The following is a 16,485-nucleotide window of genomic DNA, read 5'->3' as shown; positions in this document are numbered from 1 at the left end:
TTTGCGTCTAGTCGATGTAAGGATAAAAACAACTGAAATTGTTTTTCATGAGTGGGAATTAGGGAACTGTGAAACACGAAGTTTGGTCAAATTCTGAGCTACAATAGTTTCGCCGGTGGATGGCTTTCACATTACTAGTGATCAAGGATTTATTGTAGGGCCTTTGGCAACCCTTTTCGACATTTTCGAGCAGCCATCGCCGAAAGCTATTCCCGAATCTATAACCCGATACAAACATACACCTTCGCCTGCAGCCCAGAACAATCCGTCTTCACCGCCGGGTTCCACGCATAGAAGGAATCCAGCAAGATGCCGTGCTGCTGCGCTATATCGTAACACGTGTCATCCGCCACAACCAGGTAAAACGAGCGGCAGTCATCCACTATGCCCGTCTGTGTGGGCGTCGGGGTCACCACTGTTCCGCTGCCCGTACCTGTAGTTTTGGTGGCCGTGGTTGTGGTGGTGGCCGTGGCGGCTACGCCCACACAAATGTATACGTTGGCTTGGAGGCCTTCGCAGGAGGTCCCGACCGCCGGGTTCCAGGCGTAAAGGTCGTCAAGGGCGATGTGCTGGGCCTGGGCGATGTCATAGCAGCCGTCGTCGGCTACGACCTTGTAGAAGAGGTTGCAGTTCTTGACCATGCCGGTCTGAAGGGCGGTTAGTCACTGTCATACAGATGCATGGATTTCTGGTGTCGGAGAAATCCACGCTACTCCTCAGGAGCCTCGTTCATATTTTGAGCCCGGCTACTTACCTGAATCGGAGACGGAGTAGAAATGTGACCCGACGTCGCCGTACTGGTCACAGTCTTGCTTGTGCTTGTCACGGTGCCGGACTGACTGGTAGTTTCCTCCAGAGGATCGTCGGGCTCAATGGCACCGCCGGGAAGAGTGGAAACACAGTAATAAGTGCCCGGGACAAGCCCATCACAGTCTTCTCCCGTTGAAGGGTTCATTTCGTAAAATTCGGCATTCGTGAGCCAGAACATTTCCACGAAGTCGTCGCAAGTGCTGTAAGACTCGGCTAGGTCCCATTGCGTACAGTCCGGGGTCTCCCCGGCAGCCCTGGGGGTGGGAATGGTCACGTTGGGAGATATGACGTCTGCATAGCGGAAAAACAAAACATAGGATGAAGCTGGGGTCAGTAATGCTATTCTGGTGGCTATGCGTCTGAAAATCTGACTGTGCTAGAGAGGGACACTTACGGGGAGTAGGGGACGATAGCTGGACGCAGTACGAGATACTCTCAGACAAGGTGCAAGGATATGCGTATGGATTGTTTGTCAACGTCGAGGTCACGCCAGCTACAACGGTTACGGTTGTCGACACCGTCGTGTCTTCATTCTCAAGAGAAGGGTTCCAGAGAATAAACTCCTATCTCGTCAATTCGGGTTTATATCGAGGTTAGCCAGTAGTTGGGATTACCAAGGACAAAGATATTTGATCAAAGCGATGGTTCGGGGGGCATTCGTACCTCACCAGTGGTGTCAAAAACCATCGCCATGGCCCAACAGTCGGCAATCAAAGTATCCGTGATATTGTCGAGCCACATATAACTGGGAGTGATGTTAGCGATACTTGATTATGGGTCCCAACAACCACAAGCAGGAAACGGATGGCTCGTACTCATAGCAGTCTTTGCGGGTGCCGTTTGCTATGGGGATGATAGGCTCCGTCGACGTATAATTTTCCAACACATCCGGAACCCAAGGCAAAGATGTCGCTTCGACCGGGACGAACGGAATGTCCGTCGTGGTAGGCAGGTACCCCGGGTACGTTGTGATGCTGCCCACTGCTTCACTACAATAATACGTATCAGCCCAAAGGTTCGTGCAATTTGTCCAGAGCTGGGGGTTCAGAAAAAGGGTGTAGAACGTGTTAACACTGGCTTTTGTTCACCCTGGCCCAAGGGCATCACTGACGTTGCTGCCACAAAGAAGCCAACAAAAGGGTTGAAAACGAGTGAGTGGAGAAAGGCATAAATGAAATTGTGAACAAAACTCTGTTGAAAACTCACAAGTCCTTCAACCCAATATGGTATTTCTCCGTGATCGTTGAGCAGGATTCATCCTTCTCGACAAAGTGCCACTCTCCGCCCCTAGCATTGGAGTCGGGGGCCGTGGGAGATGGGACTGGCTTGCAACAAAGCCGAAGAATGAGTAAGCATGTTGGATATCCCCTGTGGAGGGGGAAGGCATCATGAATTGGGAGCCAGAAAATACGGACGTGGTTGTGGCTACAGTGGTTGTTACCCCCCGGTCATTGCTCGGCATAGCAAATCCGCCCCCGGAAGGGTTGGTGATGCAGAGACTGGTAAGATTGGCAAGTTTTCTAATGTGGTTGTTGAGTTAGCGGAGAAGACCGAGGAGCTATGTCTTGCCAAGTTTGTATTTGACGGGGTAAACGCACGAGCAGGAAGAGTCGAGCTCAGGATTCCATGAGATGATTTGAGCATAGCTCACATCGTGTGCCTGGCTTATGGACCGGCAGGTATCCTTGGCCTGGATGTCGTAGAGAGTACAGCTTGCTGCGCGAACAAGTCTCTGGCCCGGCAAATTGCTCGCCATTGCGGCGGTGACCGTGCTGGCGAGACAACTGAGCCACAAGGCTCGAGGGAAGCTTTTGTTCATGATAGGTGACAGCAGTTGTCTAGTCGAGGTATGTTTGAGGGCGAGTTTGAATTCACCCAGTATGGGAGTGTGAACGATAAGTGGGAGATGAATGAGACAGGATAGCCAGTGTTTTAGGACACACCTGAGAGAGCAGGACAGGCAGAGAGGTCATCAGGGAAAGAGACAACGGGGGGCAGTAATTTTGCGCGGACTGGCAAGGCAACACAGAACCTAGTCGGCCGGGCCCATGGGACATGCCTCAAGGCACGCGGGCAATCTGAACATGAATGTGCCGTTGCTAGTCTGAGCCGAGAGATGCCGGGTTTACGGAAGACCGAGATCGAAAGCAGACTTTCACCGAGGGTTGAATCACGCTGTCACCATGTGTCACGGACTTCCAATTCCGGCCCCTTATGGCCTTACCCCCTGAGTCCTGGACCATCCGAAACCCCCGCGTCCCGGGCGCATTGCCATTTTCGATCTCTTCGTTCTCGCAACGATCCTTTGCCCGTACTCTCACCGGGCTCAGTAACAACCGCCCGGAGATCCAAGATCAAACAACCAACAGCGAACTATCGCCTCGCTTCGAGATCCGAAAATGCACGCATTAGCCGGGATGTAGGTCCCGTCCTTTGCCGCCTACGAGACCCCTGGTAATATTGAATTTTCAGGCTGTCGGGCTGGAGCCCTTTGCTCATTCGTCACCTCCCCCTGCATGGATGGGAGAGGGGAACCAACAGGCCGGAAGCGCTGGCAGCTGAGCCCAGACAGTCGGGCGAGAGTGTGCCTGCAGTCTGCAGATGCATTTACTAGTGTCGAGGCAGGAACCAACATCTCGGTGTGAGTGGGGTGATGGGTTCGACTGACCAACGAAAATGCGTTCCGAGGAACCTCCTCCATCGGAGTGGGGGGCACGCAGGCCGCGACTCCTAGAAAAGACCGAGACGGGTGCAAATTTAATCTTGTTGGTAGTTGGTAGGTATCATTGCTACAACCATACGACACCTTGGGGTTACTGTCACTGGGCAGGCCGGCGTTGGGGACGGCCACGGCGGTGGCACCGTCGTTCGGGGGTTCAATATGGTTGTCAAGGGCGCCCTGGGGGCTTTGGTGGTGCGGCAGGACCAGACCGAGGGTAGTGCCTAGGATGGAGAGTATCGTGAGCGAGGTGGTGGGGCGCATTGTGTGTGTGTGTGTGTGTGTGTGTGTGTGTGTGTTTTGTGTGTTTGTTGTTTACAGAAATAGAACGGCCAAAACAAGGTAACTAGAAGCTACAAATGCTTGTGGTGAGTGACTTGAGAAATGGCCTGGACAGAGGTGAAAGGCGAATCAATGCAGGAGGGATGGCTCGGTATTTCATCCCAGTTGGTGTCCCTTTCTTAGCCATGAGACCACCGAGGACCGAGGACATCAATACTTCGGTTCTTGTTGACCGCCTCTTCTCTAACGGGTTGGTCACAACTTAGAAGATCATCATTATCAACACATCCCTAAGAGAGGTCAATCCCGACGATCTTAGCGACTCTGGCGCACCGCGAGCTAATAGCTATAGCCGTCATGCTCATCTCAACTTTAACAGATACCACACTAAAACTTCAGGACGAGCCGGGGCTCTTTGGCTAGTGGAGAAGCTCGGATGGGAAGCTTACCATTTTGAGAAAGAAGAAAGCGCAATCGATGGTACATGTAATATGAACTCAACCAAGACAGAATGTAACTAACAGCTAACTATTTCGAGAAATTCTCTGGTTGCTCTGTCTGACTCTGAGGTTCAACACGTCAGGGTGAGAAGCTTGTTTTCCGCGGGAAGTTGATCGGTAGTCGAAACGGTAGCTCTGAGACAAAAGCTGAAGGCAGGGGGGGGGGAGGGGGGGGTTATCTGAATCAAAAATGTTTCAGCGTGGACCAATGCGAGGCGAGTTCGCCCGACTAGCCCCAAAGTGACTGTTCCATTTTTCCACTCAATAACTTAAGGAGTTAGGTTCTCGATCCAGAGTCTCGTTTTGTCCTCCGTAACTCCGCAACGATGCCGATATTTCGTCGAGCGTCCACACGACGGGTGATGCACTCGGCAAGAGGCCAGGGAGTCGAGCTTTGACGACCAACTCGGGTCGAGTCATGAATGCATGCAATGAGCAATATAATTACAGCGAGAGAGTAAAGCAAAAAAAAAAACCACAAGAGCGCAATTCCGTGGCTCTTTGGTTGTATTAGTTATACCAATTATAAAAACTTGGCTATGTATGTGAGCACCAAATAATTACTGCAAGCTAAGAGGAAGACACGGCAACGCACAAAAATACCGGGAACAGAACCCGGTACTGCAGCGTCTTGTATGCCTGTCTCCAGGATGGCGACGACACCAACTTATCGTGATGCCAAAACCTCCGTATTGTGTCTGTGATGGCGCGGGAGAAAAGTTTAAAGGTGGGCCACTGACCCACAACATTTGCCCTTTCCCATTCTAGGTATCTTGAGCGGCTTTCATTGCTTTCGGAACGCAAGAGTTGGCCCCTGCCATAACTCTCGACTTCCGCCTTGATGTTCTAAACTCACCTGTTGAACCTTCGCAGTAATGAATTTGCGGAACGGTTGGAGCGCAGCACAGAGGGTCTGAACTAAAAACATTAAACCCCGGATACTGTACCGAAGGCAGATGTCGAGAACCAGCAGCTTAACACTCAGAACTAGAGAGAGGGAGCAGTGATAGATCACTCCGCCGCCCCTGTCCTTTTTACACAGGATTACTGGGTGTACATTCGGGGCCGCAACTTCTGATACGTCGCTACCGCTTTGATCAGAGGACCACGGGTAGGGTCGCCCACGTGTCGCCTTCCGGTGTTGCCGCTGGCCCTAGCCGAATTTGGCTAGACTCCGTGATTCTCGCCCGTCAGCTCCGTGAAAATCGGCTGGTCGCGTTCGGGTCTTTTCCGCATTTTGCTAATTTCCGCCAAGCGTGGGACGCATCAGCGGCATCACCTAATCGCCCACGTCCCAGTGCTCCGGATACGCATTTGCATGTGGCGCAGCCGTCTTCTGTTCATTGGGACAGCGTATTAGTCACTCAGCCCCCCATTTCAATTGTTTACATAGGTAGTATTTGAGCTAGACGCTAGGAATGATTTGAGAAAGTCGGATACGCGCAGGAGACGACGCCGGCGCGTCAGGACCGAATCGCGTTTGGAATTCATGCATCCTTTTCTTAGAACCGTACGGATATCCGGGAGGCCGATGGTAAGTGGTGAGAAGGGGAGATGGCGGTGCACGAGATCGGATGCCTATAAAGCAGGCTTGTGCCGGCGGGTAGATGTGAGATATGAGACTTTGGACACCAGCAAGCCTCCAGGCGTTGACCATCCTCCAATATCACCAAACTTCGTTGACAATCTCAATCCGATAATTTCTCTCTTATGCACGCAATGGCGTCGAAACTCATTGCCTTTGTCGCCGCAGCTCTGGCCATCACAGCTGGAGAAGCGTCACCCACAGCAGGACATAATTCACACAAACGGTCATGCGTCCAGATCGAAGTCCCTGTCCCGATCGACACCACGGCGATCCGGTGGCAACAGCCCCGGGTTGACAACAACATTGACGCTGTGGATTGGGTCCGGTTCCACACTACTAGGACGACACCCAACAACACAGAGTTAATGATGGGGCGAATTCCCATCAAGGGGACCTTCAAGATCACCGGACAGCTATGCGTCCCGCCAAAGGGCGCCGCCGCCCGGTCTGACATCCTCCATGTCGCTACCCACGGTGCCGGCTTTGATTCGAGGTTGGTTTCCCCCTTCGCCGTGGCATTTTCCGAGACGACCGTTGGGAGGTTGGAAAGCTAACAAGACATACAAGGTATTGGGACGCTGAAATCAAGCGGGAGGAGTACTCCTACGTCGACGCAGCACTGGCCGAAGGGTATTCTATCTTCACCTACGACCGCCTCGGGACAGGCTCTTCCGAGAAGCCCGACCCATACGATGTCGTCCAAGTCAACATTCAAGTCGAGATCCTACGGTACCTAACCGAGCTCGCCCGCTCAGGCAAACTTGTCAGCGCCTCCAAGACCCTCGGCGACTGCCCCGACAAGCGTCTCAAGACGTACAAGCCTTCCAAGATCGTCCACGTCGGCCACTCCCTCGGCTCCATCATCTCAGTCGGCCTGATCACCAACTACCCCACCGAAAGCGACGGGCTCATTGCCACGGGGTTCGTCATGACCAACATCCCGCTGCCCGGTCTCAACCTCGCCACTTGGGGGTTCGAGTACGCGCCCGAGAACGACCCGGTCCTTTTTGGAGACCGCAAGTCTGGCACTCTGGTGCCCGCGACCAAGTCCAACATGCAGCTTAACTTTCTCCGTAAGGGCACGTTTGAGCCGGCGCTGCTGGACTATGCCTGGAAGATTCGGCAGCCCGTCGCTGTCAGCGAGTTTGCGTCGCTCCTCTCGGGGTTTGGCACCCAGGGAGCGCTGTTTAAGGGGCCGCTTCATATGGTTGTTGGGGAGAATGACTATGGCGCTTGCGGCGGTGACTGTACGGGGACGTATGACCTTGAGCTCATCAAGGCGACTTACAAGGGTGCCGCGGATGTCGATGTCCATATCCAGCCCAAGACTGGACATGGACTGACTTTGTCGACCAATGCGACCGCTGGTTATCAGGTCTCGTTTGATTTCCTGCACAAATCGGGTCTCTAAAGGGGGAGAAGGGGGTCCATGACGAGACAGGGAGAGTGGGTTGTGTTAGACCATCATTATGTTTTCCATATCTTAGTTTCAATTGAATGTACCATTTAGTCTGTTCCCCTGTTGCTGTAATTAGTTGATTCAAGAACTCGAGGTTGGCTGATGCCATCGGCCGACAGTGATGATTTCCTTAAAGTCCGCATCAGATTGGGAAAGAATAAAACCCTAGCTTTGAGCATGCAGGGCGGAATCAAAGCTATAAACGGACGCCGGAAATACACAAAGAGCAGTATTATCCAGCCTTTCCTGGTAAAAATAGTTAATTAGGATGCGCAGTGTTCGAGTCCACATGACCACGTTATGGTGATGCAGGATGGCCGTGGAAGAGCGCGATTCCGGTGACTTCGACAGGTAAGGTTAAGATCGAGGAGCTCCAACGGTGGCGATACTTTGTATTGAGCACATCACATAATCAGGAACTTCTCTCCCTCCTCTCGGCATCATACTCGGAGAGTCGAGCCACCGTATGCCACCACACATACCTTGGCCATATCATGAACGAAACCGCGCATCCGCCGTATCGCGCAATCATCGAACTGGGATGGCAACATTCCAGCAAAAACAGATGTCCCTAGGTTTGTCCCAATTGATGTTTCCACTCCATTGATTCCACCTTGATGTTCCCCGCCGTACTTTCCATCTAGCCATAAATCATTACACCCTACTCGGAGTACCAACCGGAAAGAGGTTGAGTCCTCTGAGGAACACTCGCTTAAGCCCAACATGACGACGATCCGACAACAAACGGAAAGTACGGCATGCAGGTAGCCTTCTTTTACATCAGGATTGATCCCCTGGTTTCGCGCCGTGAGTTACAACTTAACAGACAGCATCCTACTTTCTCAACCCACTCAATCCCCTCTCTCCAAAGCTTCCATGAGACTCCGTTTTATTACAATTTTCAGCTCCTTCGAAACCATCAAGAACCATGCGGGGCCCGCCGAGCAGTGCCGTTCGATGGCTGCTCCTCAGCGACCTTCACTTCAAACGTCATGACTTGGATCGAGTGCGGCAAACGGCGAAGTGGATCGTCGCAGAAGCAGAGAGAAACCAAGTCAACCGCGCGGTGGTGTGCGGCGACCTTCTCACAAGCCGCGCAATGCAGCCGACGCAGGTATTGTCCGCATGTTACCACTTTATCGGTCTCCTCAGTGATGTCGTGCCGCGAATCCATATCCTTCTCGGCAACCATGACCTCGTCTACCGTCGCGACTACGAGACTACGGCGCTTAACGCCCTCAATATCAAACGCCTAGCCCCATTCGTGTCGTTACATAGCGCCGTCTCTCGCCACGAGTGGGATGGCCGACGCGTTTTGCTACTGCCGTTTCGCGAGGAGCAGAACGTGTTGACAGAGGCCGTGGCTGCTCTTAATCCCGACGAGGCGGGTGATACGGTTGCCTTTGCCCATCTCGCAATCAACAAGGCTATCACGCAGCGATATGTCGTTGGTGCTGGTGGCCTCGATAATCCTCGCGCAATAAACTCCATTACACACCACGGCTTGACGGGGCCGGGTCAGTTTGCCTCTTTGGCCCGGACCTTCACGGGACATTTCCACAGTCATCAGACCATGATCCAGGAACAACCCGGTACCGACGGTATCGATCTCGGGGGGAGCGTCACCTACCTCGGCTCACCCTTACAGCTAAGCTGGGCCGACCTCTATGACGAGCAGCGGGGTGTCGTTTTGTTCAATCCAGAAACACTCGAGCACAAACTGCTCATCAACCCGCACGCCATCAACTACATAACGGCCGATCTTCAGCAGATTCTCGATGATCAAGTCAACCAAAATGCTGTGGCAGATAAGCACGTGATGCTCACCGGCAAGCTTACCCATTTCAAGTACGCCACGGCTCGGGATAAGCTTCTTTCGCTCGGTGTGCGGAGCGTGCGGAGCTGGACCCCTAAAGGCCTTACTTTGCGTGCAGAACGATCTTCATTTGGCGGTCTCGGCGGGTCGGTTCCAGCGAGCGATGCATCTGTCCAGCCCTTGGAGGAGGAACCTATTGGGGATGAGACGGGTCTAGGCACAACCGACGATGCACCGGGCTCTGACCCTAGTGCCGACGTGGCCGAGCCTCTGGCTGAAAGTCTCGACCTCATCGCGGAGGTTCGCGGATATGTCGAGTCACTGGATCTAGATGAGTCTCTTTCTTCGCGACGGGACGAGTTAGTGCGGGTTGGACAACACATAATCCAAGGCTCTCGCGATACCGCTAATCAGGATGACGATGGCGTCAAAGTAAAGTACGGAGATTTCCTTGCTGCTTCCTCTCAAGTAATCGGCGCAAGAACCGCCACTGAACTAGCTGGTCCCTCTACCCACATCTTCGTCGCGGAGCCGCGCTCACTTACAATCACCAATTTCCTCGGGGTGCAAAACACCATCCACATCGACTTCCAGAAGGACCTCCCCCGCGGATTGACCTTCCTGGTAGGTGACAATGGCTCCGGAAAAAGCACAATTGTCGAAGCCATGGTATGGTGCCAGTTCGGCCAGTGCATTCGCAGCGGACTCGCAGCCAACGATGTCATCAACGACAAGGCAGGCAAAAACTGCTCCGTCACGGCGGAGTTCGCCAACGGATACGCCATTTCCCGATACCGCAAGCACAAGAGAGAAAAAAACCGCGTCGTAGTCTCGCTACACGGCGAGCCGCAGCCGCAGCTCGAGCACGCAGAGACGCGCACGACACAGGCGGCCATCAACGAGCTGCTTGGCACCGACTATGAGACATATATCAGGACGGTTGTGCTAAGCCACGAGAGTGCGGCAAGCTTTTTGAACTCGACGCCGACGCAGCGGCGCGAACTTATCGAAGCGTCACTCGGGCTGTCGATGTTGGATCGGTGTGGGAACCTGTCGAGGCTGCTGCTCAAGGACATCGAGGCCAATATGACCAAGGTGGAAGTCGATCTGGGAAGCTTGGTTCGAAAGATGGAAGATACTGAACGACGGCTTCGGGATCTGCGCCGTACACAAAAGCGACTTGATAATGAGGCAGAGGAAGCTGTCGTGGCTTTGGACGCAGCCATGCAAGACCAGGAGCGTACAAGCAAGGAAATTCAAGCCTTGGAGCTCAAGGACGTGGATTTGCGCGCTGAACGTTTAATGTTGCAGAAGCAAATCCAGGCTGAGCTGGCGGATTTGGAACAGCTGGGGAGGGAGATTCGACGGCTGGAGACTAAACGGCGAGAGATGCAACTGCTGGAGAAGCAACGGGTGGAGAAGGAACGGCTGGAGAAGCAACGGGTGGAGAAGGAACGGCTGGAGAAGGAACGGCTGGAGAAGGAACGGCTGGAGAAGGAACGGCTGGAGAGGGAACAATTGGAAAAGGAGCGATTGGAGAAGAAACGGTTGGAGAAGGAACGGCTTGAGAGCGCCCATGCTAATACGCAGCTGAAGCATGCCGAGTCGACTTCATGGCTGGGCCAGCTAGAGCAACAACTAAGTCAAAGACTCGAGGCAATGCCTGCGGTCCACCCAACAGGCCTGCGCAAGCGCCTCCACGTCACGGAAACCTCCATTTTATCATTCCTGCTAATGGCCATCCGGCGCCTGCGGTGCATGTTTAGGGTTCCAAACGATGACAGCGCCCAGGGAACAACCAGTGCAGAGAATGATAAAAATGAACAAATGGTGGGCAACCATGAAGTGGATAACCAAGAGGCCGAGGACCAAGAGGGGGATAATCAGCAAATGGAGAAGCAAGAGGTGGATAGCCGAGTGCTAGGTATCCAAGTTCCGGAGTTGGATAGCAAAGAGATGGAGAAACAAGAGATGGAGAAACAAGAGATGGAGAAACAAGAGATGGAGAAACAAGAGATGGCTAACCAAGAGGCGGCCATCAACGGTCTCCGCCGAGACATTGAGAACAACACATCACGACTACAGGGCCTGAGGAACGAAGAAAAGCAGAATATCAACCACGCTCGCATCATCAGCGACCAGCGCGACCAGGCCAGACAGACACAAAAGGCCTGCGAAGCCTTGCAACAACGCGCCGCAATCAAGCAAAGCGACGCAGCCACATATAAGCACCTGGCCGAAAAAGAGCAGTCCGCCCTAAACTCTCTAGACCTGAAGAAGTCCGCGGTGGCCACCCAGCTTCAAGCGCTTGCCGCTCATCGTGAGCTCTTTGTCTTTTGGTTTACCGCCCTCGCGAAGCGCACCCGTCGCGGCTCTTCACCACTGCCCAGCTCCGCAAAAAAGGCGACGACGACGACGACAAACAACTTCCGCGAGGACATTCTCGCAAAGTCTTTGTCACAGCTCAACACGCTTCTCATGCAGGCCGTTACCATGCTGTACGATGACGAGACACGCGCGCAGCACGCCGAGATGGAACCGTCGCCGGGGATGATGATGACTATGTTGCACTCACTACTCGACTCATCCGCTGAGTCTTCCACTGGCACTGTATCCCCGTCGCTCACAGAGGAGGAATCCACCATACCCATCCTCAACTCCAGACTCACCATCCACCCCGCCCTCTCCTACCCCAAACGCTCTAGCGGCGAGCGCAAGCGCCTCGACCTCGCTCTATTCTTTGCGCTATTGCAGCTCGCGCGGGCGAGAAGTCCACATCGCGCACACTACGTGCTCGTCGATGAAGTGTTTGACAGTTTGGACCGGGCCGGGCAGGCGGCTGTTGTTCGGTGGTGTGGTGCCATGTCGCGAGCGGTGGTTGAGTGGATAGTAGTGATTACGCATAGCCAAGTGTTGGTTGAACAGCAGCGGGAATTGGGGGAGGAAGATATGGTGAGGAAAGTTTTGGTTGTGGAAGCAAGGATGGGGAAGGGGGGGACGGAATTGTTTGTTCTGGGGCGTGGGATTGGTGGAGATGGAAAGGTGGAAAGTGGGTGAGTTTGTTGTGTTGTTGTGTCCGGGTCTAGCGAACAGAGGCCAAGTGTGGGAGGGTAGGTTTCAATGTCACATATACAGTATGTGTCACAGCTCACGGGTGCCCGCCCTGTACCTTCTCGGGTACCATGCGGATCGTAAAGTGCTACTGCTGGGTGCTTAGACCCATGTATGATCTCATGTTCAGACTAATTCCAGGCAGCTAAATCCATCACGTTGCTTCCTTCCCAGGTCCTACTTGCTCACTGGTTTAATATTCATACGTTAACGTTTATATTTACTCTTGAATAACTCAGCAGGCCAGTTCCCAACCTCCCCCTTGTGGTCTCCCAAGTTTACAAAAATTCCACCCGCTTTTTTCATCGTCACGGATCCAAGCTCGCAAGATCTTACTCTCGGCTTTATCAAAGAACCGATTCGTAGTACGAAGGTGGACTTAGTTCAACGGGGTAGACTTTTTCTCATTGGCGAGTGACTAGTCCTTAGAATAATAGTCCTCCGACCCTCAATCATCCCTCATTGACCAAAAAAAGCCCCTTTCTTAGTTAGGCCATTGCTCCGGACCAGGCATAGCAGCATAAGTAGGCGGCGGCTGGGCCCAGCTATCCAGTTGAATAGCCTCATCATTGATATTGTAGCCGCCAGGGAACTTGATAGTAGGGCTCGGGTCGGGCCCATCATAGCTGCTCGCAATCTTGAGGTGAGCGCACTGCACGTACCACTCCTTCTCGCGGTACGGCTGATGCACGCTCATCTGCTCAATGCGCATGAGGTACTCGCCCGCCGGGATCTCGTTGGGGAGCGTGAACTGGAAGTTCTTTTGATCCCACGTCAACCAGCCCTGATCTGTGCCGTTCCAGGGGATCTGCGTGCCCAGCTGGTACACCTTGAACCAGTCGCCTGAACCGTCGTATTCGCGGACGTCGCCGGGGGCTTTGGAGAGGTAGATCTTGGTGGGGGTCAGCATAAGCCCTGTTTCTTTAGATGGTTCGGAGGGGAAAGGGGAAAAAGGGGGGAGAGTGGGGGATCATACAGTGACCGGGCCGGGGTGGTAGATGGCAAAGTCCAAGTGGAGGTTGAAGCCGACGACATCCTGACCGGCCGTGACCTCGGCGGTCTTGGGGTCGTTGCGGTGGTTCCACGACCCCTCGTTGCAGCGGAAGTCCTCGCTGTTGATCCAGTCGGTCTTGTGGGGGTTGAAGCCAAAGTCGTGCTCACGCACGTACTCATAGGCCTCGGTTTTGACGCCGTTGAGCATCAGATGTGGGAAGAGAAAGTGGGCCGAGGCGAGCTGGGGAGCCAGAGCAAGCGCTCCGGCGGTGATGGAGGAGAGATGCATCTTGAGGGGAAAGGGAGGTGGTCAGACGGCTGGCTGGCTGGGGAGGAATTGACGCTGATGGGGAGAAGAGAGCGACATTTTCACGGTTGAGGGTTCTCCACGCGCTCTTATACCTGTGAGACCTTCGGCATGGAGGAAGTCGGCCCGGGCGGCTAACATGCAACGCAGAAATCATGACTGAAAAGGAACCCTTCCGTAGTCACCGCTGGAGGGAATCCAGGTTGAGAGTCGGGAACCGAGATATCTGCAAACCAACTTAAAGCGGATGGACGCCTGCCCTTGACAGAAGAGGAAGGAATGCGGTTGCTCGAGTGCCAAGGTCTGGGCAAAGGGACAGCGTCCGGGGAAACCGTTACAGTCTTGCGGCGTCGACATGGTGCCTTGGTAGCCTTCTCTCGGCCGTTGGATGCGGTCCTGTTGACGATGTGAGGGCCCGTTCCCAACCTGAGAGTCCGAGATAACCGACTCGCTTTTCTTACAGATATGAGAAAGTGCGATCTGATCTTGGGAAAGGAAAGTTTTGCTTTCCCTTGCTGAGGATGGGACTTGAGATGGGAGAAGTGGTTTCTAAAAGTCGGACGGCCTCTCGACCGTGCCCGATGTGGCACTGGCCGAAGCAAGGCTTATGGTATGAGCATGAGTAAAACGGCTTTTCCTCTGGGAAGCTAATTTATTCAGTTATTGTGGTGATTCCGGGAAAGAAAAGTGTCGATTTCCTCCAATTGTGCTTTTGTTTACAACACCTCCAGCATGACTTGACAACACCAATCCAACATCGGCTCCACGAACCAGGGAACTCACATTGACAGGGTACATTCCCAACCCCATCTCCTTGTTCATAATCATACGCTATCGAGCACAGGCTTGACAGGTCGCACCACGAGGCCATACCAAAACTGCCGACATGACATCTCCACTCAACGCACGATTAACTCCCCTTGGTTCGCGTACCAAACCCGGGCGGCTCGGGGATCAAGCGCCGAAAATGCGTACGATCTCCAGCACCCTGCTTGCCTGGGTGGCTCACGGACGACGCAAGTTTCGTTTTCATGAATTCACCGGATCCCACTGCCTGACAATCACCACTCACCATCCATGTCGTCGCCGAGACGTTCCAACGGCCGGTAGTCACCCCCCAAGCGACGTCGCGTTCCCAACCTGGGATCGAAGCGCGCCAATCATACCCTCCCCTCAGCCCCTGATCCTGGTGCCAATGGTGAAACGAGACAAACCAAACAAACAATTCATGGATGGCCCATCGGGAAGTGTCACTGCCAAGAAATTTGAATTGAAACATTAATCCGTTCAGGAAGAGAGAGCATGAAGCGGAAATGGAAGGGGCCTTGCCATGTAGAATTTTGTAAGTTGTGGTTGATGCTGAGGATAATTAATTGTAATTAGGTAATTATTTGCTGAAACAGGACTATCAATCACGCAACTAGTAGATGATTGAACAAGCCCGGAAAAGACATTTAAGCTGACATGCAGCTTTTATGGAAACCATGGGGGCTAAATCCTGTGAGAATGTTGGCAAGCTACAGTTTTGAAAGTTCGGTTTCGCGGATCATTGTGTCCCTTCCCTAGCATTACAATACTTTACTTATGCAGTAGGGTACTGTAGGTATTTACTAGGACTCAACATCCAACACATGTATCAATAGCTCGTCAGTCCCCGACTCGCTGTGGCCAAAAAAAAGCGGCAGACCAAGTCTTACTTTTCTACGAAACTGAAAAAAGACCAAAAAGAGAAAATAAAAAAAAGAAAGAAGATAAAAAAGACTAAATAAAAAAGTGAAAAAAGACAAAAAAGAGTAAATCAATCAAAATCTGTTAAGATTTGATCGAATGTTAATGGATTGGACTTAAGGAATCGGTTTTAGGTTGCCGCTTTTTTGGCCACAACGAGCCTGGGTAATTAATTAGGTAATTACATCACATCTTTCCTGAACCAAATTTGTTGGCACTCTCCAGGCATCAAGCAACTATTTGGTTGAGAATCCTGATACTCAAGACCATGACAAGCAGGGCCACCGTAACAACGCACAAAAGGCCGGTAGAAACCCAGCCCAAGACGGTTGCCCCGACCCCGACTTCCCCAGACACACTCCCATAAGTCAGTGTGCCAATCATGGTCGATGTGGCTGCGGTCGAAAGGTGCTGCCACAGCGCAGCGACCAGAGCGAGAAGTGACGATACCAGGACCAGCAGCAAGGAAATGTCCGAGACTACCCTAGATGGGAACGGTTTGACCTCGCGCTCCGATCCGTCGTCTGAGTCCTCTTCGGTGTGCCAGCTGGGGAATGTGCTTAGCAACATGAAACACATCGCACTGAAGATGATGCTGATGAGTCTGTAGCCGTTTGTTAATTATTTAATTAGACTTAATTAACCGCAGCCCGCAAAACAAAGATGTCAAAAGGAATGCAATTGTAATGAAGTGCAACTAACATCAGTCCGCTAAAGATTGTGTCATCGTGAAATCTTTTAGCAATGTAGAAGAGGTTTCCGGGATCACTCGAGTTGCTCTGTCGTATTAAGGAGGCCAAGGAGGGCAAGTCCGTAGAACAGAAGGTTGTGCCATTGTTGAGTAGACAGTATCCGAAGTAGCCCACCCGTATCTGGAATGCGGCCCCTTTGCCGAGTAAAGTGGCGATGGAGGAGGATGTGTTGGGGCTGGTGATAGTATCGTCGATGATTGGCAGCGCGCCGCTGGCGTTATATGATAGCGAAAGAAGATGAAAATTGCTTAAACCATTTGCTGTACATCCTGCTAGTAAAATGGCTGCCAGATTATAATTAGTTATGATGGCCGTTAGCAGTTGAACTGGGTAGGTGATGAGATGTCCAATATCCGGTAGTTATGCCTTACAAAGTAAGAGAACAGAAAGAACCAACAAAACCATCAAAGGATGTTGGTA

The 16,485-nt window shown here is 52.7% G+C and overlaps 5 protein-coding genes across 5 annotated transcripts; 2 read left to right on the top strand and 3 right to left on the bottom strand.

Annotated features, from left to right (window-relative positions):
* Positions 1 to 218: 218 nt before the first annotated feature.
* C8A04DRAFT_14700 (uncharacterized protein) lies at positions 219 to 2,566 on the bottom strand (the record flags this gene model as incomplete). Its single annotated transcript, XM_062778199.1, has 8 exons — positions 219 to 647; positions 755 to 1,101; positions 1,199 to 1,373; positions 1,474 to 1,555; positions 1,626 to 1,883; positions 2,017 to 2,135; positions 2,222 to 2,330; positions 2,409 to 2,566. The coding sequence occupies 8 exons, from the start codon at positions 2,564 to 2,566 to the stop codon at positions 219 to 221; spliced, it is 1,677 nt and encodes a 558-aa protein (XP_062634047.1).
* A 3,464-nt stretch (positions 2,567 to 6,030) lies between these two features.
* On the top strand, positions 6,031 to 7,310 carry C8A04DRAFT_31762 (Alpha/beta hydrolase family-domain-containing protein; the record flags this gene model as incomplete). The annotated part of the gene is made up of 2 exons (XM_062781871.1): positions 6,031 to 6,392; positions 6,467 to 7,310. The coding sequence occupies 2 exons, from the start codon at positions 6,031 to 6,033 to the stop codon at positions 7,308 to 7,310; spliced, it is 1,206 nt and encodes a 401-aa protein (XP_062634046.1).
* A 976-nt stretch (positions 7,311 to 8,286) lies between these two features.
* On the top strand, positions 8,287 to 12,231 carry C8A04DRAFT_14703 (uncharacterized protein; the record flags this gene model as incomplete). Its single annotated transcript, XM_062778201.1, has 3 exons — positions 8,287 to 10,587; positions 10,771 to 11,004; positions 11,206 to 12,231. The coding sequence occupies 3 exons, from the start codon at positions 8,287 to 8,289 to the stop codon at positions 12,229 to 12,231; spliced, it is 3,561 nt and encodes a 1,186-aa protein (XP_062634045.1).
* A 538-nt stretch (positions 12,232 to 12,769) lies between these two features.
* Positions 12,770 to 13,567, bottom strand: C8A04DRAFT_14734 (family 61 putative glycoside hydrolase; the record flags this gene model as incomplete). Its single annotated transcript, XM_062778214.1, has 2 exons — positions 12,770 to 13,177; positions 13,262 to 13,567. 2 exons carry the CDS (start codon positions 13,565 to 13,567, stop codon positions 12,770 to 12,772), a joined length of 714 nt encoding a protein of 237 aa, XP_062634044.1.
* Positions 13,568 to 15,541: 1,974 nt separating this feature from the next.
* C8A04DRAFT_14720 (Ca2+ regulator and membrane fusion protein Fig1-domain-containing protein) lies at positions 15,542 to 16,359 on the bottom strand (the record flags this gene model as incomplete). Its single annotated transcript, XM_062778207.1, has 2 exons — positions 15,542 to 15,917; positions 16,016 to 16,359. Coding segments are annotated over 2 exons (720 nt in total), but the record flags the coding sequence as incomplete, so codon positions are not given.
* Between the last annotated feature and the right edge of the window lie 126 nt (positions 16,360 to 16,485).

The sequence above is a fragment of the Dichotomopilus funicola genome, assembly GCF_033296635.1.
Source record: "Dichotomopilus funicola strain CBS 141.50 unplaced genomic scaffold C8A04scaffold_72, whole genome shotgun sequence".
In the NCBI taxonomy this organism is placed as follows: domain Eukaryota; kingdom Fungi; phylum Ascomycota; class Sordariomycetes; order Sordariales; family Chaetomiaceae; genus Dichotomopilus; species Dichotomopilus funicola.
Note: the sequence above shows the minus strand (reverse complement) of the source record. Positions and strands in the feature narration are given on the sequence as shown.